Source organism: Lepisma saccharinum, chromosome 24 (genome assembly GCF_977018435.1).
Source record: "Lepisma saccharinum chromosome 24, izLepSacc3.1, whole genome shotgun sequence".
NCBI classification, from domain to species: domain Eukaryota; kingdom Metazoa; phylum Arthropoda; class Insecta; order Zygentoma; family Lepismatidae; genus Lepisma; species Lepisma saccharinum.
The window spans coordinates 48,218,936-48,239,247 of NC_139252.1; the positions used below are offsets into that span (position 1 = coordinate 48,218,936).

At 40.2% G+C, this 20,312-nt stretch overlaps 2 protein-coding genes across 2 annotated transcripts in view; one reads left to right on the forward strand and one right to left on the reverse strand.

Moving 5' to 3' along the window:
• Positions 1 to 20,312, reverse strand: part of wake (ankyrin repeat and fibronectin type III domain containing protein wide awake) — a 727,887-nt gene that overhangs the window by 465,030 nt on the left and 242,545 nt on the right. The gene's annotated exons all lie outside the window — the stretch shown is intronic.
• Positions 5,042 to 15,787, forward strand: LOC145978087 (uncharacterized). Its single transcript, XM_083110526.1, has 3 exons — positions 5,042 to 5,296; positions 8,625 to 9,016; positions 14,356 to 15,787. Exons 1-3 carry the CDS (start codon positions 5,083 to 5,085, stop codon positions 15,640 to 15,642), a joined length of 1,893 nt encoding a protein of 630 aa, XP_082966652.1. The 5' UTR covers positions 5,042 to 5,082; the 3' UTR covers positions 15,643 to 15,787.

A 20,312-nucleotide genomic window follows, 5' to 3' on the forward strand; every position in this document is an offset into this window, starting at 1 on the left:
TCATCGTCGCGATTAGCCAAAAGTGGAAGAAAAGCGACTCTAAATAACAAAAAATTAATAAAATCAGTTGAAATTGCAGGTCCTGTGACGCTGCCAGAAGAAACTGAGAGGGAAGGCAGCCATTCTCAAATGCATATCTTGGCTAAAAGACCATTTCTATCCGAATTTTTCTTGTTTGCTTACGGTGAAAGGGGGTAGGGGTAGTTGCCCTCGATACCCCCGACTCCTTCTCCCTCTGGCGCAGTCGCTGTATAAGTTTGCCCCAATTATACAGTACGTTCGAAACTTCCCCGCACTCAAATTTTGTGCTCATAATTTATTGAACTTGTCAAAGTAATGAATACATACATTTGCTAACTATATCTTGAAATACACAAAAAATAATTCGTAAACTAAATGTGAGTAATACTGCAATCTCTGAGGTCGGTAACACACTGACAAGACGGCAAAACACTTTCCGCGCCTTGATTTTATTTCATTTGCTATATTTTACTTCGCTTTTGCGCCACTTTTGGCTAATTTGCGAAGATGGAGATGAGTGATGATATGATAAAAGTGATGAATGGACACTCACAAGCATCCATACCCAGGCAGGGATTCGAACCAGGGACCCCTGGCGTCGTAGCGCGATGTTCTTACTAATCGGCCGTGCGGTTCGGCTTTCAGCGCGTTGAAATACACAGAAAGAATGATGCACCTTGATGCACCAGAATGCATCTTGTTTGATGATGCACTTAAACGTTTGGTCTGAGCTACAGAATTTATGTAGCTCAGACGAAACGTTTAAGTGCATCATCCAAAAACATGCAGGAAGGTGCATCAAGGTGCATCAACTGATGCATTCAAGTGCATCTCGATTGAAGGAAATCCTCACTTGAATCAAATGATGCTCTTTGGTGTTTCTTTCACGACACACAAAAATGCACCCAAATGCATCAAATGTGAATCTGATTCTTTGAAGAAGCCATAAAACACACTTTAGAGCATCAATCGATGCATTCTGATGCATCAATCGATATTGATGCATTTAGTTATCCGTGTGTACTGGCAAGCTTGCCAACTCATCCAGATGAATGCCTTAGTAGCTTCTTTTTAAAGTATGGGTGCGGGGACTTTTCGAACGCAATGTAGTATCTGGCGTGGTGTTATGCACAGGGGAGCACTTTACCTTTTTTTTTAATGTAGTATCTGATACACTTATAAAGACTTATATAAGACACTTCAGCTTCATCAGAGTATAATTATATATTGACCTCTTGTTTCACATAGAGACTAAGGCTCGTGCACTGTCTCACACTCCATAACATGTATTTATACATTAGACCATAATACAGGAAATAATGAATATACATATACCCTTCACAATAGACAAACTACAGCAAAATAATACGAATTTGTAGACACACACGGAACATATGGCAAATATTTTTCACTGTTAAACATGTGTAAGATGTAACCATATCATTTTTTTTTTAAAAAAATGATTTTTTCTCATTACCGCTGTTGGAAACTAGAAAAAAGTTATTAAATTTGATTTGCATAATGCTCCTTAGAGAGTTCTGTGTTCTGTACAGACGTAAAAACATGTAACTAGACCCCGTGTTCAGAATATCTCATTTTACAAAATGCTTGACGCTTATAGAGATAATAATTGTCCGTCTATTATTTCTATCTTGAAATCTAAAAAGCTAATTCGGTTAATTGTGTACGTAATAAACAAAGGGAATTCTTTTCTTTTTACATACGAGTAATTAACTATTTTACTCCATATTTAATGTCGACTGGTATTCAACTAATACAGCCGAAAACAACAAAAAATAATTCTATTCTTTGAAGTACCATCTGTTGGAGAAAAAATAAGATGTCGAGAGAAACACAAGACAGTCGCAATTTTGCATCTATCATGGAAAACTGTAAAAATGTATGGTAAATATGCGATATCGCCCGAACGGATTTCTTCAAATTTACAGGAGAAACTACTTACTGAAATCAGTTTCTGTAGCATTGTCGAAGTTCTTCGAGGTATTTTCTTTCGTGGAAACTGAAAACTTCACCATAGAAGGCTGCAGAACAAGAAATAATCACTTTTTATGTAAGGAACTTGCATTTTCTGACATTATGCTGTTGTTTCCATTATGCACCTGCAGATGGCGCGAGCGTCAAAAGTCACGCAGTCTCGCCAGTGTTTCCAAACGTGCCTTTTTCATACGAGAATTTTTTTCTTATAATTATGCTTACCTAACCCAACCCAGCCTAACCTAACCTTGCCGGAAATGGTCCGTGGGGCTATCGTGAATGGTTTTTGGGGCTATCGTGAATGGTTTTTGGGGGCTATCGGTCGATGGTTTTTGGGGCTATCGTGAATGGTTTTTTGGGGCTATCCATCAATGGTTTGTGATGACATAATGAACACGAAAGTAGGTATTTTTCGGTGAAGAAGGTTGAAACACTGCATACCCACTCCAAATCGACAAAACACAAGCACGACACGTGACGATCCATGACGAGTGCACGCCATATTGTCTGTTACCCAAGCAGAACAAGGAATACAAATAATAACTCGTAATATGAAAAGTTGACACTATTTTATGGAAAAAGGCATAACTTCACCTTAAAGAATCTTCCGCAATGCAGAATAGGTAAGCATCAATGCTAAAATTAACAAAATAAACGAGTTAGAGGTGTTCGGGCGATATCGCATATTTACCAAATGTATTTATTAACTGGAGAAATGCCACTTGTGTGTCTTGGGACTAAGTACCTAGGTAATTGTGTAAAAGGACAAGAGCTAGCTCTAAAACAACCCAGATGGCAACACTGATATTGCTTCTCCGTATTTCATTTTCCCTTGCCTCTGTTTTCCTCCCGTTTCGAAGGTGTGCGACGCTCTTTCATCACTCTCAAAGTACAGCAATATCTCTTCAGGCGACAGAACAATAAGGCTGCCATGTACGCTCCGTAGGAAATGTGCCAGTGACGAACTCGGGAAGAAAAGAAGAAAATGAACATGAAGAATATCAAGGATACCCTCCTCCCTTGCAAAGAAAGAAAGTTATCATCTCTCCTAGGGATGGTAATATTGTTCCCTTCTCATTAAGTCCACTTGTTTATTAAAAAAAAATACGCTTGCATTCAACAGCTAGGGATGTCTTTACTTGGAGATATATCTTACGAGCACCTAACCTTACGTGCCTAACCTACTGGCGTACGTATTAACATGAATAAACATGTGAATATGGGAATGTTCTAATTTCAGGAAAGACTACTTTGTTGTGTATTCAAACACACGCAGATTGAACTCAAGGTGTCGAGTTGATTTTAAAAGATATGCACCGCATAGTACCAGGTGGTTATAATTAAAGTGACGGTCTTCAGAGTGGTACAGCACGGGCTGTAATGAGAGTAGCAGTCTGAAACTTCGTAGATATGCTAATGAAGCAATGCGCTCGCGAATTATGAAAAAAAAAAATAGTTCCAATTCTCGCCACCAGGGTAAAAAATGGCGCTGTAAGCAGTCGAAACGTGGAATTTTCCGTAACTCTGACGTCAAAGTCGGTGACATTGCCTAACCATTGTGTGAGCTCCCTGGTTGTCGTTGGTGACGATTGTTGCTTTTTCCTTTAGTAATGTTCATGTAATTCGAATAGTGAAATTGTAGCGATATTTTATTACAAAGAGTATTGTTTTCTGCGATTTATAGTGTTTTTCCTGTAACTATACCACGTTTTGACTGCTTACAGCGCCATTTTTTACCCTGGTGGCGAGAATTGGAACTATTTTTTTTTTTGCATAATTCGCGAGCGCATTGCTTCATTAGCATATCAACGAAGTTTAAGACTGCTACTCTCATTACAGCCCGTGCTGTACCACTCTGAACACCGTCACTTTAATTATAACCACCTGGTACAACATTATTTATTTAACATCAAACTGCCACTTAATAACTTATAACGAACTGCATGTCTGAAAAACAAAACACAATCTTTACTACAAACATATTGACAATTCCTAAGGTCTTATAAGCTATATAGTCCATTTACATACGCAGCGTTACAAACGACATACATGTTATGTTGTTCAAATGAGAAATTTTTCGCAATATTGCACACCTGTTCGAGAGACAACTCTCTGCTGGCCATCCCCTCCAACAAGACAACGTTTTATGGAAATTCCTTAACGGTCACTGCTACCAGAGCGTGGAATGACCTCCCCAACGACATAAGAAACTCGTCTTCTCTCGGCCAATTCAAATCAAAATTAACAAATCATCTTCTGGAGTGAACTTACCAGTACTGAAAACAGGGAAATAAGATTAAACCTTCGTGTAAACTTGTAGGACCAACACCCACCGACTTTTTCTGTAATTTGACTATGTTTGTTGCGTGTGTGTTTATGTTTTACGTGTATATTTTTTTTACTTAGTGTGTATGTATTCTTGTTTTTATTTTTTTAATGTTTTTTGCGTCTTTCTCTTTTATTTTTTCTTGTGTTTTTCTTTTTTGGTATCTTAATGTTCTTAGTTTTTATAGATTTCATTTCTTGGTATCTTAATGTTTTTAGTTTTTATATATTTAACATACAGTTAGCTATAAAAATCAATTTATAAAATGTAAAGTAGAGATGGTTAAGTGGAAGAAAAGGCTTGTGACTAAACTTCGCCATCCAAAACAAGGAATAAATAAATAAATAAATAACTTTGTGCTATATTACACTCCTCACAAAAAGTTTGGAATATTGTTACGTTAGAAATAGGTGATAGACACTTCCTCTGAATGCAACAACAGTTGGTATCTGTCTGGTGGATGTTCTCGTCTGTTCGACGACATATGACACCGTACCTATCACCTATTGCCTAATATTCAAAACTTTTTTTGAGGTGTAAAATAGGAAGCGATTCCAGTTTGTGGTAAAATATCTTAGCGAGAAACATGCATGATGCATTTTTACCTGTATGCTTCCAAGAACAATGCAAATATTTTGATTGTTATTATTCGACTACAATACAACATAACCATAGAATTTCCGCCAATGGATGAATTATACGGATTTCAATTAGACGTTCAAGCACAGACTAGTAGGAGAATGGATCTAGTACTATTGGAAGAACTTTCGGAATTTCTAATCTTTCCGCCAGGGGCAAAGGTCGGTGAGCTCTCGGACGAGGGGAAGAAGCGGGCAGAAGATATTAAGATTGTGGAAGAACTGGAGGAGTATTCCCAGAGCATTATTCTCAAAGATGATCAACAGAGTGCAATTGGGGAGAGCAGCTTGAGCGAAAGCCAGGAGATTTATATAGGTGAGCTACGAAATATGACGTGGTTGCCGCTAGACTTGGACAGTACCACTTAAATTTTACAATAAAGAACTACAGCGAGAGGGTTTAGCTCGAGCGCCAAACAGTTCACATGGCCGCCGCTAGACGGAATTGACAGCTTGTTCGCTCGAACAGGCAAAACGAGCGGTATACACTCAAAGCCCAATAGTACACGTATAACCGTCTGTGGTAGTGGATCCTCAAATATGGATGTGAAGTAAAGGACAGTGAAATTGAAACTTAAGTTAACATAGTCATGTTAATATGTAGTTTAGTCAATCTTACGAATACACAGTGATATAGGTAAATGAAAGAGATGATTGTGGGCTGAAACTTCCAAGGCGGAAGTTTCTATGACTAAGGGTTCCATGCAGGAATCTATACAGCACAACAAGCTTATTTCAATGCTTTCGAAAAAATGGAAAATTTTCATTCTCTCGAAAATCAATGGAATGGATAAGTTAAAACCAATTCCAGAAATATGTCGACTTTGATTGGTCAAAATTATATAACTCTGAAGAATGTGTTGTACATTGTTTTAAAGGAGAATACCTTTAGAGTGCGAATATACAATACATGTGATTTTAATTGCTAAATTTTGTCTTTAAAAATTACCTTATGAAGTACTATTCCACTAACTTCGATTCAGAAAATCCAGATTCGTAGGTTTTCAATTGTGCCAGTCTCTTACTTTCAAATGTATTTTTCATATTGCTGACAGACTATCATTTGTAAATTTCGTGGTTTCTATTTCTCATTTTGTTCCATGAATCACATAAAAATGGATGTATGTGTGTTCTGGCATAACTCTCGAACGCCTGGAGCAATTTCAACCAAACTTGGTACACGTATCACTTGAAATCTGGAAAGAAATACTGTGGGTAAGACACCCCTGGCACCCCTAGGCGGGTGGGAAGGGGGTGACATGTAAAAATAATCGAAAACGACCGATATTAGTGTGGAATTCATAGGTTTCTGGGTCGCTAAGATGAATAGTGATACTCCGAATGCCGTTCAACTACAAGTTCATCACCTATCGGCATTGGGGCGGGTGAGAGGGGGTGGAAAATTTCTAAAATGACCTACAATAGTGTCGAATCCATAGTTTTCGGAGTCGCTAAGCTAATTTGTGATATTCACGATGGCATTTGAGAGAGAGAGAGAGAGAGAGAGAGGCAATGCCGGGTAATCAGCTAGTACAATATTAATAAAACTGCTTCTAAAGAATCAGAGAATAGCTCTTAAATTGGGTGCGTCGGCACATATGGACACCCTGTAGCTTTCAATGTATACGGAGTTAAAAAAAGGGTTGAGAAAGGTTTAAAGTGCATGGCCATAAAGGGGTGCACAGGTCATACACGACACGTTAAAAACGTGAAGAGACACCAAAATCGTCTTCGGATACGGTGGAAAAGTCCCGCTCTTCTGAAAAAGGTACAAACACTTGCTAAAACACTCACTTATCATCTTTTAACATGGATGATAAAGCGCTGAGAAGATTAAGACTTTCTCTGATCAAATTAAAATATTCTAAAAGGATGTGCCGACATTACGGACACAGCGGAGGATTCAACCCTTGCAGAAAATTACGATCAAAGGGAAGGTTCTGTCCCATTCAAAGCCGAGAAAAGCTATCGCAAGCTGAAAACAACCAAAAAATATAGTTCTATTTGCATTTTTTCAGTTGTAAACTGTTAAAAACTATAGAAAAATTTTCAATATTCTACGGTAAAAATTTAAGTCTACCTGTTAATTTACAAAAACGGGATTGAAAATATTTTTTAAATTAAATTTAAATTTCAATATTTCATCATACACAGGGATAGCCAATGTTTACACTAGACAACAAATTTTAACATTTTCTCTGTTATATGGAAAAGTAAAGATGATTCTTATAGGATTTTTCTTCTGATTTGAAATTCGTAATTCATATTTTTTGTTGCAATGAAATAACTTGGCTCTATCGATTGATTGATTGATTGATTTCCTTTATTTTACTTCGGTTTTTGTGCCACTTCTGGCTAAATTGCGAAGATGGGGATGAGTGAAGATATGATGAAATTGATGAATGGACATTCACAAACATCCATGCCCAGGCCGGGATTCGAATCCGGGACTTCTGGCGTCATAGCACGATGTGCTAACCACTCCACCACGGGGGCCGGCTTTTGCTTTATTCTGTATACCGACTTAAATTGTACTTCTAAAGGATTTTCGGCTGCGTTAAGCTTAAGCTTGATTAACATCTCCCTTGAGAGTCCAGGAGTAGTCGCCTAATGTTCCTGGGCTCCAATTACCTTAGTAACGGTATTTCATCGTTTATATCTCCTGATGGAAGCGTTTTCCATGTTCATCACTTACGCTGCCATTGTTCCAACCTCTACTGTTAACCGCGCTGATGAGAGCGAGTGATGGACTGGCTGATGAGGCAAAATAAATGATACAGTGGCGCCTTATCTGGTTTCCTTGACAGAGGTCTTATGCGGCCCGCATTAAGAGGAGAAATAACAACGTTACAATAGGCGAGTTTCTTTTAGGAAGCTTTCAGATCGAAGCGAGCCGTGACAAGTAAAATGCGTCGTTTGAAAGGGAATCCTCAGTAATGAATGCAACTTTGTGAACCGGAGCGACACGACAAGCTGCACGTTGTATGTCCCAGAAGACTACTTGAATGACCCAACAGAGAGCAAATCCGTCGGAGCCTTCGCCGAATAACTAACTCTCTAGCCTTCTTAATCCTGAAGGTTTATGGCTGCAGCAAGACAAGCCATTCATCTGTATCCTGGGCAAGATCAATCGAATCTTTCCCATCCTTTAGGTCCATCTCAACGTTGTCCCTCCATCTTCGTCTTGGCCTTCCTACAGGTCTCTTACCATCAGGTTTCCCAACAAGAATCCTGTAAACTATTCTTTCCTCTCCCATTCGTGTCACATGGTCTGACCACCTAGGCCTTCTTGATTTAATTATTGTAATAATATCTGGGCAGGATATTTCCACTCACCTGTCTTCTTATGCTTTTCAGGTCCAAATATTTCCCTAAGGATTTTATGTTCAAATACTCTTAATTTACGTTCCTCTTTTAACAGTAATAAAGGAAAGTTCCGATATCGTTGTTCACTGCAGGCCTCTCGACATTGCTTCTAGCACCCCCGCAGTGATCCTACAACTGCCATAACGCAGTCACGGACACGTGGAATGTAATAGCTCCATTGAAGGTCAATGCTGCAGCTACAACCTAGAAGTATCCGTGACTGCACATGGCTTATTGAAGTCGTGTTAATTGACTATGACGTTCATTCATATTTTCAGATCGAATCGTAGATAATGATTGTATCTGCCTTGGAAGCGTGAGGAATGGAAATAACAAGCAAAATGTTACAGACAACCAAGACCTCACAAGTCTTCAATGGCTCACCACTGATGTACCGAACGGAACCGCTCGGCTCTCCACATCCCATGGCTCTCGGATGTCTCCGGCTCCACCGCCATCTTCTGGCTTCCGGCCTCCAAAGAGCCCTCAGCCTGTCCAGCTGAATTTGGCGGACTACCAGACGAACGGGGAAAAGAAACCCCCGCTGTCCTACCGCAATTTGATCTACTTGGCCATGAAGTACAACGGAAACAAAATTACCCTAGATTCAATATACCAGTGGATATCGACAAATTTCAAGTATTACAGACAGCCAGATGATAACTGGAAGGTAAGATTTCTTCCGCTTCCTTTTGCATATACGAGGGCTCTTCAATAAATAATCGTACCGAGCAATTTCCTATGAAGGATCAATGCATACCAAATGGTTCAGCGCTGCTTGCTTGACAATTTTTTTAATCATATGTTTGCTGTTGTAATCTTTATGGAACGGTAATTCAAAACAAGCATTTCTTGTTTTTAAATTTAACTTCCTTTGAAAATGGCGGCCATTTTTGTTTCATGGCATCCATATTTTTGGCCATTGCAGAAAGTTGCGATAATTATGATAACTCATCTAAGATGAAAGATTGAACGCTCGGATAAGCAACATCTTTCACTACATCCAAGCTATATTTTAGGTTGTGTATCTTCTTTCAATGTGAGGCCAAAAGTGATAGTACATTTTGAACACAAAACAGGTTGGCCACTCTAGGACTTTGATAAAATTCAAGTATAATTGCAGGTTACGTTCCAAAACTTCAAGGGTACAAGCAGACGTGTTCTTTATTTCAACCTTACGTATTACCACCTCTCGCAACCCACACACAAATATATTAGCAAAATAAAGGGTCTGTGCGATTCCAATGTATCCAAAAATTCTAATTCAATTAAATTATTCGAGACATTATAATATTTAATTTAAGGTGCGGAGATTACATTTGTCAATTCACATACTCACACTCGAAATACAGAAGGTTGTTTTACGTTGATGGTAACGATTTCGATCACCAGGGAGCATCACGTAGGCTTAGCACAGAGCAGCCATTGCCAGTAGGACGAAAGTACTGTGTGTTGACTTGCAAAGACGATGGTTGGTGTGTGAGTGAGTGTTTATATGGCACCAAAAATTCCAGTCTTTTGGGTGGGGTACAACATCTGTGCCCTTTCCGACGTTGGTTATAGTTATAGCCAGATAATTAAACAGTGCCACATGAAAGCATTCCATGTGTCAAAGAAGGGCATCAATGCAGTGTTGAATCGCCATAAAGCTTGCACCGTACCTGTTGCTGGAACCAGTGAAAGTGGGCCTCGTACATATCGGAAGCCCAAGCGTTCCTCCGAAGTTGTGCGGAAAGTGAGATCCTTGGTGCGATGTGAAAACCCTGCAACGCAAAGAGTGATTGCACAGGCAGTGCAATGTTTCCCTGCAACTGTAAATCGCATCATAGCCCAAGATTTACAACTTGTGCGGAAGCACAAGCCTCAAGTTCATAAGTTGCGTGCCTCACATGTCCAGGAGAGGAAGACCAACAGTCGGAAGCTCTACGAACGCCATCTGGCAGGGGACCGCTGGAAGTATGTGGTGTCCCTGGATGAAGCATGGGTGTATCTGTCGGGATCTGGTAAAAAAAAAAAAGGGCCATCTACTATCGTCCACGTGATGCAAGAGGTCGATCTGAGTGGGTACGTGAATGTGCTGAAAGTTTTCCTCGCGGGTTCATGGTTGTTGGTGGTTACTGCCATAATGGCAAACTTCCACTGCGCAGAGTGGAAAAAAGGCTAAAATAAATACAGCCTATTACCAGACGAATATTTTGGAGCCACTTTACAGACATGATATTCCTTCTCTCTATGGCAGCGACACATCTCGTGTTGTCATTCACCAGGACAAGGCTTCCAGTCATACGGCAAAGTCCACGCAGGCATACATGGATCGGATGGCACGTGAAAGGGGCATTCATGTAATCCCCTTTACAGACATCCCTGTGAAATCCCCCGATGCCTCTTCCATGGATTGTTATGGGTTTTCGTTGTTGAAACGAGCCTTGGGAAGCAGACGGCCCCGCACAATTGAGGGTCTTTGGAAAGCTTGTCAGGAGGAATATGATCGTTTTGACCAATGTGTTATTCAACACAGTCTCCTCCAATGGAAACTCCGCTGCAGGGGCATTGCTGCAAGACAGGGGTATCACGTGGAGCACCACCGCTCGTGAAGTCACGGTTTTTCTTAAGGTGAGGTGGGTTCTAACTTTGTTACCATGGACATGAAACGACCTTCTGTACATCTAAAGCAAAAGTCACAAATGTTACGGGATATAGTAATCTGCGAAAAATTGTTAATTGTATAAGAATTTCAAACTCAAATTTACCTAATCAATTCAAAATATCTTGCATTAATCTGTCAGATAGATTGTTCTGCAAAGGACACTGACAAAGCAAACGGATTGAGAGAATTCTGTTTTATTTTCCACGCAGCTTTGTTTTTCCTTCATTGATAAAAGTAAAAGCTGAACTGTGAAAAACTTGCCACAGGGCATTCATTAATAAGCATGTATAAATTCAATAGGATTAATAAAAGTTGCAATTTTTTACGTCAACGGAGAAGATTCCAGGTGGAATTCGCGCATAATTCCCGGAGCCAATAATTCACGCATAATTCCCTGAATTCAAGGAATTCCCGGTGAGTAGCCGCCCTGCAAAACCAAAGTTCATAATATTTAGCAGAAAAGTAAAGTAATATCAGAGGAAACGTAGACATCCAAAGTTTTAGCAGAAAATATTTGAGCTCTGTTACTTGTTTTCTTAGTTACTGAAAATGCTCATCTTTTATTATTTTTTTTAAATTTGAGCACCACTATCACTGGTGGGGGACCTGATAAAAGTTTTATATTTACAGCATAAAGAGTACCCAGTGAAGGGAGGCGGTAAGGAAAAAAATAGATTGATAGGGTAAGCATACCAATTATTGGCACTTTAAGAGGAACTAGTTGGAAAACATGTATCAGTACATTTTTTGGGTTTCGGTATTTTATAAACTTTGACACCTGTTCTGAAGTGAAATCGATTGAGACATAGTAAACACAGAAAGCAGTTATTTAATTATTTAATTTTTTATTCAGAACCTGATAATGTCTAGTTGTTGGCATACACTGACCAGTTATTGTCACGTTGGTGCCCAGTTATTGACACTCCATATTTCCAATGTGCTAAGCCTCCAACATTCACAGTTATTGTAGGCTACGTAGTAGCTAAGCCTATATTGTAGTTATAAAAGAATTCAAATAGGAATATGCCTAATGAAAATTATGAAAGAACGGAGAGAAGTAAATCAGTGAAATGGTTTAAGTACCGAAAGTCTGTACCAATACTTGTCAGTCTGAATGCTTATACTTGGCACTGGTGGCAACTGGTTAACATAAAGTCATCAAAGTCAGAACACTCGCATCGTCATTCTTATGTTGTAAATAGCACGATGGTAGTGTTAAAAACATGAAACGTCTATTTCTTCCAAATTGCGAGTTGTTGGCCCTTGTGCCAAGTAAATGGGCATCATGCACATTAGCAATACCAATTATTGGCACCCTTGAAAGCGTGCAGCGATTAAACAATTTGTTGGCAATGGGACGTCAATGCACTTCCTTTAGGGCCGAGCTAACGTTAAACAGAACCATGTTCAATAATTTCATTACAACAATAAATAATAAGAGAAACATGAAAACATATTCCTTAACCTACCTGCTTAGAATTGAGCAGAAATCTTGAAATTCACAAAAGCCTTCCAGATATACGCAATTTTTCCACAAGAAATAACAAACGAAATACACGCCGCTTTCAAATGTCATCAACGGAAGACAGGGCAACAAGGCGGGAACAAAACCAATGTTGCCAGTTTCACACAGATCTTAATTTCCACAAATATTCCTCAACGTGCCAAAAAACTGGGCAGTGCCAATTACAGGAAAGCTTACCCTATTCAATGGATAGATAAGGTTCAACAGGAGGAAGTTGGTAAAAAGCAGCCAAATTTACGTTACTGGTCACAAATAAATATTTACGTTTTAATAACCCAGCATGTAATTAGAATTATTGTATTTAATACTCACATCAAGCGAGTGGCATAGTAAGGAAGGCCATTATGAATGAAATGGTGTGTTATAAAGTAGAGGTTTCATGAAAAACTCAATATGCTGACCAAGGCAGACATTTATTTTATTATAAACGATACGTTTAGTTTATGTTTTATAATAAAATAGATTTCTGCCTTGGTCAGCATATTGAGTTTTTCATATCATAGAAACAAGGCTAATAAGGTTTCATGAGAACAGCTATCACTCACCTTGAGTGATAATACCTTGTACCTTTTTCATAAACTTTTGGTATTATTAATTTATACTTTAATTATTCATTAAAATACCACTAGAGAATATTCTAATTTGGGACAGCCTACTAACATCCTAGTATGGATTTAGCCAATTTCGCACACATTACAATACAAAAAATTAATTTCCATAGGAACCCATTGCCGTCCCATTATGGAATTTTGCACACAAATAGTCAATTGATATCTTCAAAACACATATTTTTTAAAAAAAATGTTTTTGAGATTTTCACAAAAACTTTTTTTGATTTTTTTTTTAAATGACAAAATTAAAACACCACATTCATGCTCATTAAAAGCAGAAGAGAATGACACCAATTTGATCTCTATAGGTCAAATAGTTCTTGAGCTACAGCTGTTTAAAGATTTCAAAATGTTGTCAAATTTGCTTTTTGAAAGTCAATAACTCAAAATCTAACAGGCGTATAAAAATCTGAAATTTGGCAGTTTTTGTCCTCTTCATACGTACTATGTATAAACAAAAAAATCGAAAAAGTCTGAACCCTAAACGTTCAAAAATAATTTTTATTGGTGGATTTGAGGACGAGAAGAATCATATCATAGGACCCTTTTGGTCGGAAAGTAACTTTAAAAAGACCTTTTCGTTATGCAACCCAACGCTCAGAACGATTAGTTGGGTGGCCTGAAGCACAGGATACACGCTCACCAAGCTTCAATTTAACGAAATGTTTATTTTCTACACCAGAACGATGGAAATTGATGGATACATTTTTCATATAACATGAGATGCAGGCTCTACTTGGCACACAGATCGTCGTAGCATTTTAATATATTTTTGTCAATGAAATGAGCTTGGGAGCATTTTGAGCAGAACAGGATATGACGTACTGGCTGTACAATTAATTAAATTGCCCTACCAACTAGAGCCATTTCGAATCAACGCGTTGTGCTGAAACTTGGTATGGAGGCTAGGGAACCTTGCGAAAACGAATGTCATTGGATATTCAGATATCCGAACTATCCGTTGTATCCGAAACGGTTATAGGATAATTAAAAATCCGGAGATCCATTATTCGAATTTTGTGTCCATCCCTGAAATAAAGCATAAATGCATCTTTCAAAATTCTTCCAAGTACATAATGAAATTGGATGGGGCGGGGACACGTTAAACCCTCCCCTTTTACACCGCAACAATTTCATCATGTCCTCACTCATCCTCATCTTCGCGATTAGCCATATATGGCATAAAAGCGAAGTAGATATGTCAAATCAAATTATTTATCTTGTAGGGTTACATACGACACAACTTGACAATCAACAAGTGTTTCATCAAATGCCCCCGTTCCAGAGGGGAGCCGGGAAAGGGAGGTTACTGGCAGTTGGATCCTGCGTACTTTAATAAGTTTGAGGAAAAGCTACGTAAATGTCTGGTCTCACGCAGGGACATCCAACGGGAGAGGAGAAGGCAAGGGAACCAACATCTCGCGCCTATCCCCAATCATTACGAGAGCACATCTCTGACTCCATGCCCTTCTGGATGTCTGTGTCAACCACCTGTTCTGATTTCACGGGTTTCCGGAAGTCATTCTCAACCACACGTTCTGACTTCGTGGGCTTCCGGACGTCAATCTCAACCACCTGCTCTGATTTCATGGGCTTCCGAAAGTCATTCTCAACCACCTGTTCTGATTTCATGGGCTTCCGGAAGTCAATGTCAACCACCTGCTCTGATGTCATGGGCTTCCGGAAGTCAATATCAACCGCCTGCTCTGATGTCATGGGCTTCCGGAAGTCAATGTCAACCGCCTGTTCTGACTCAGCTTCAACGGTCTGTTCTGACTCCATGCGCTTCCGGCGGTCAGTCTCATTCTCCTGTTCCGATTCCATGCGCTGCCGGAATTCAGCGTCAACCACCTGTTCTGACTACATGGGCTTCCGGAAGTCAGTCTCAACGATCTGTTTTGACTTCACGTCAGCCTCAACAGTCTGTTCTGACTCCATGTTATGCTTCCAGAAGTCAGTCCCTTTCGCCTGATCTAACACCGTGCTTTTCCAGCAACCAGCCTCAATCTCTGTTCCCGCCGAACAGGAGCGCTTGGACGAGCTCTGAGCCCTTCTTCCCAGAAGAAAGGATGGAGACAAGCGGGAGATACGCCCCAGATCGTGTCATCCCTGAGCAAATGTTTCAGCCAACTCTCAGCCTCCAGAACACGAATCAGCCAGACCAGCTGAGTGCAGCTGAGTCCATAAGAGAGCAGAATGACATGCTTCCCTTAAATCGTCCCCAGTTAAGCTGTGATCCGGAAAACGAAGGCATCTTCCAAATTGACGACGCTTTATTGTTGTTGGATGAAGAGACGGTGGCATCAAGGGAATGCCCTTCGAATCCATCAGATGCTGGGCCAAGCGATGTACTAGTTCGCTCTGTGGAAGATATTCTCCATCCAAGCACAGTAGGCGACTTGAATAACATCAAGCCTGATGAGTTCACCTTCGTGGAACCCGACCATGACGTCACAGATTGGGACAACATCCCGATAGACTTCAGTGCCTTTCAGGATTTACTCTCCTCTTAAAGAGGACGAAATGCACAGAATATAAAAAGTATGTATGTTACGGAAGATTCAAATAAAATCAAAAGTGTTTCCCGAAGCACATATTGTTCACAGACAATTCAAGAAAACTTGAACAAGTTAATTGATACGACGCTTTGATGGATACTTTCCCAGTGAAAATTGTAATTTTATGTGATTGTTCAAGAAACATTATTTATTGGTTTGTGAATGTGTTTATATGTATGGCATAAAACTAATACGATTTATTAGGTAAAAATACATACAAAGACATCAATTAAGATAAAATTGAACAGGACACAAAAATTGAGAGATAGGCAAATTAGATTGATTGATTAGATTGTGCCTCCACTGGGTATCGAACCCGGGACACCTTGATTACGATACCACTGCGCCATCAGGGAGGCCCAATAGAAGATAAAGTAACGGAGTACCGTTAAAATTACAGATTCAATTTTTCTAGCCCTTAACTAACACAAATACCGACAAAATAGGACGTTAATAACGCCGAAAATATTAACGCTTCACTGGGCGTGCGCAAGTTGAAATGCAGAGAAGTAAAACTGGTTGTCGCGCTTGAGGATACTTTTCCTACAGCCTCCATATACTTCAGTTTATAGGTCAAAATTCTTGGCTATTAATAGCTGTTTCAGAAAGAATACACTATAGCAGGAAAGAAACCTAATTCTTTCAGAATCAGTTTCCTCCCTTTCAGCCAAATTTCGCGCGTGGGAGGTTCTGAAATGTTTGTGGAAGCACTGACATTTTTTCGTTCTTTCTAATTTCGTTGAAAAGGCCATAACGGGTGGGAAAGGAAGCAAGGGACATTTGTTTTCAATGTTCTTGCGATTGAGAGGGATGACCCCCACCCTCCCCTCAACTTTCCCCTTTCTCTCGCCCCGCTTTCAATGCCTAATCCTTTCCACAGAGCTTCCGACTCTGTCAGCTTTTTAGAGAGAGCCTGAGTTCTATGCAACCGGGACGTACACCGATGTAATTTGGGGTTGCATAGAGAGAAGGCGACTGCGAGAGAAAGCATTGGTAGTCTATTGAAACGAGGATGCTGGAGTCCGCGGCCATCTAAAGGACTTAAGCTGTAGCTTTGTAATCATGGGTTCCCTAGTTCCAGCCTTGGCAGGTACCACATTGCAAAGTGATACGGATCATATCGTAAACTGTACAGTCAATCCGGATTAGTCTCCGCAAATTTTGAGGCTCTCTAAACCATTGGTACTGAACGTGCGTGATACCGTAGCCCTGTATATTTTTTTCCAAAATCGAAACCCCGATCCCAAGAATATTACTCTTAAATACTTTTCTAATTTCTTAACTTCATACACTAATTAATAGGTACTCTAGCAATTAAATATTAATAATTTATGGCGTAATCAATAAGAGTAGTTCGATTATGTATAAGCCTGTTGACGAAGAACATTATGTTATTCAAATAGTTCAAATTTTCATCACCAGGTGGAAATGTGGTACTGAAATATGATGCACAGTGAACAAAGTTCTGTTGCTGAATCATTGAACACGCTGTCTTACGCTTCCAAAGAGTCATTCACGTTGCTGTACTTACATAAACTAAAAATAAAGGTTTGCATGTCCGACTTCTGGTTGTTGTTATTTCAGCGCCGCATTTCCACCTGGTTGTGAAAATTTGAACTACTTTTTTTTTACATGAATATTCGCTTTCTCATTATATTCCATGGCCTTTATAGCAAGTTTCACCCAAATCCGATGGTTCGAACGGGGTCCGGCCTCCCGGATGGCGCAGTGGTAGCGTCGTCGCCTTGTAATCAAGGGGTCCCGGGTTCGGTACCCGGTGGAGCCATAAGTGGTTCGGATCCCACTTTAAACTGTAGGTCCAGTCCCGATTAGCCTTACTGTGCATAAAGTGGACTTAAAACACCAAATCAATCCAATCCAATCGAACGGGGTCCAGAGGGCTCTGAATAAGACAACTTTATTTATAACCACCCTGTACTTGCAGGTCTTATTACTAAGAAATTACGCATTCCTGACCCATGTTGAAATAAACATTTCTTCTTCTCTACGTATGAGAAATCTATTCCTGAAGCAATGCCCCGTATTTTCGGAACACCCTTTGCACAGGGTGACCACAATTCAGAGCTCTCTGGTGCCCATCTGAACCAGTGGCTTGAGGTGAAACTTGGTAGAAGGGAATGCCGACGAAAATTATTAGTTTTAATTTTCGCCATCAGGTGGCACTGAGACACTACAGTAAAAACAACCGTTGTTACATCACAGTTCAGTATGCTCCCCGTCAACGCGAATGAAGCTTTGGAAGTGTTATCAATGGTCTTACGAAGAGTTTCCCGGGATGTTGTTCACTGTGTATCAGATTTCAGCGCCATATTTTAACCTGGTGATAAAAATTTAAACTATTTTTTTCCGTCAGCACTCGCTTCCTCATAGCCTCTCTACCAAGTTTCGCCGCAATCCAATGTTTCAAACTGGCAACTTTAATTCTTGTCACCCGGTACAAGGCAGAGTTCCTTTGTTTCGCATGCACAACTGATCAGCTCGGGAACATTTAACCCGTGAACTTCCTGACAAGGGCTTCAACTGTGGATAAACACATAGCAAGGCTCCTCCGTTTTACACACTCTGCTAAGTGCATCATTGATTAGTCCTAGCTGATCAAGTTACTTAATTAGAGATAAAGGCGCTCCGGCACTGCTCCCCCCCCCCTTGCTACAACCTCTTCCTATCTGCTCAAGTTAACGGCTCGTGCAGGAAGGGTCGGCCTCGATTTCGCCAGAGCTTTTGAGTTAGTTAGCCTCGCCTTTTGGTAGAAATAGTTCCGGATTCCTGTCAATCCTGTTTCTGCATTTGCCGCTGTGCCTCTTGGGAAAGTTTCAGCTTCGATCTCTAAGACCGCACACCCTCTATCTCTCTTCAAAATGTATTCGTGTCAACTCTAATTGTTCAACTATTTTTTCTCTCTTGTTCAATCTCTTTCCACTTGTCGTTTAGCTTTTGTCGCCTTCATGTCTCTTCTTCCCTCTTCTCATCCCTTGTAATCAAGGGGTTCCGAGTTCGATACCCGGACGATGCACATAGTGGTTCGGATTCCAATTTAAACTCTATGTTCTGTCCCGTTTAGCCTTACTGTACATGAAGTGGACTTAAACACCAACTAAAAAAATCACTCTTCTTGCGGGTAAAGGCGGCCAGGAGAGTGGTGCTGATCACATCACTCCCCCACCCCCTATACAGCTTCATGGCGTGCTGTAAAGCACGTTCAATTTTCTGTCTATAAGCTTCATCCATATGTTCCTTTTCTCTCCCTGTCTCTCCCTCTTGCCGACCTTCGTGGCGGAGTGATTAGCACAGTACGGGTCCCGGGTTCGATTCCAGGCCTGGGCATGGTTGTTCTTTGAGCGTCTCTTCATCAATTTCATTATTCATCCTAATCGTCGCGATTAGCGAAAAGTGGGAGAAAAGCAACGTTAAGTAACAAAAATCAAATCTAAATCTCTCTCTCTTCATAATTCTGCCTATTCCCCTTTTCTGTTTAAGATTCTTGTTTAATTCTCTTCTGTCCTCCTGTTTTCCTCTATTGACTCTCTCTTTCTCTCTCCCGCTGTGTGTGTGTCATATTATTCTCACTTTCTTTTTCTATTAGCTTCTCCTCTATGTCCCTTCTCCCTCTTCACTATCCATTATATCTCTTCTTTATTTGTTCTTTCTCTTCCCCCCCGTCTCTCTCTCTGTCTCCCTGCTCACACTACATCTCCCAACTGTATAAAAATAGAAACACACACACAAAGCAACTCTTAATTACTCTGGAGTAAAATATAGGGTGGGACAAAAGTCAGGTTACATAGGTGAATGGCCAGCACAGTCTCTAGACCTAACACTCCTGGATATTTTACTTGCGCAGATATGTAAAGGACATGGTATACGCTACGAAAAATTAAGAGCCCTGGACCACCTCAAACACACTAGCAGTCGTATTATGCAACTGGGGGCGAAGACTGCGAAAGTGATCCATTATGTTTTAGTAATCTAGTAATTTAGTAATTTCTCACGAGATAATCTATAAACGCACAGAAAAGTGTAGAAGAAAATACATTAAGAATCTTTATTACAATTTGATATTTGTTGTCCTTTATTAACACAGGGAAAGGGAAGCAAAATCTAACTCCCCCCCAACTGGTGTGTACTAAAAACAATGTTCAATAACCCTGCTTCATCAACCAGAGCTTTTAAAAACCCGACAGGATCGGACAAATATTTGAGCACCAACAAATACGCTAAATCCTTTGTAACCCATTTACAGTTGGAGAATCTGTCCAATATTCCAGTCCGGTACATTTTACACAAATTCAGCGGCTCCCGATTGAACAATGCGTCCCGCTCTCTCAGCGTTGAGCTTTCGGCATCGATGCCCTTGCCCTGTTGCGCACTCTGGCGGCAAAATCGAGCATCACAATGAGAGCAACGTTACATCGCTTCTCCATCTGGTCTGGCTCGGTTGATTTCCTGTTGGTGGAGACTATGGCTTCTCTGCTACGGGGCAAATTGCAGGAAGAGGTCATTGATTTTATTCTGGTACTCGCCTGCCGAGGTTTGGTCATTAACAAGTAGCAGAATGCTATCGAAATAATTCAGCTGCAATCATTACGCTACGCTACAAATAGAGC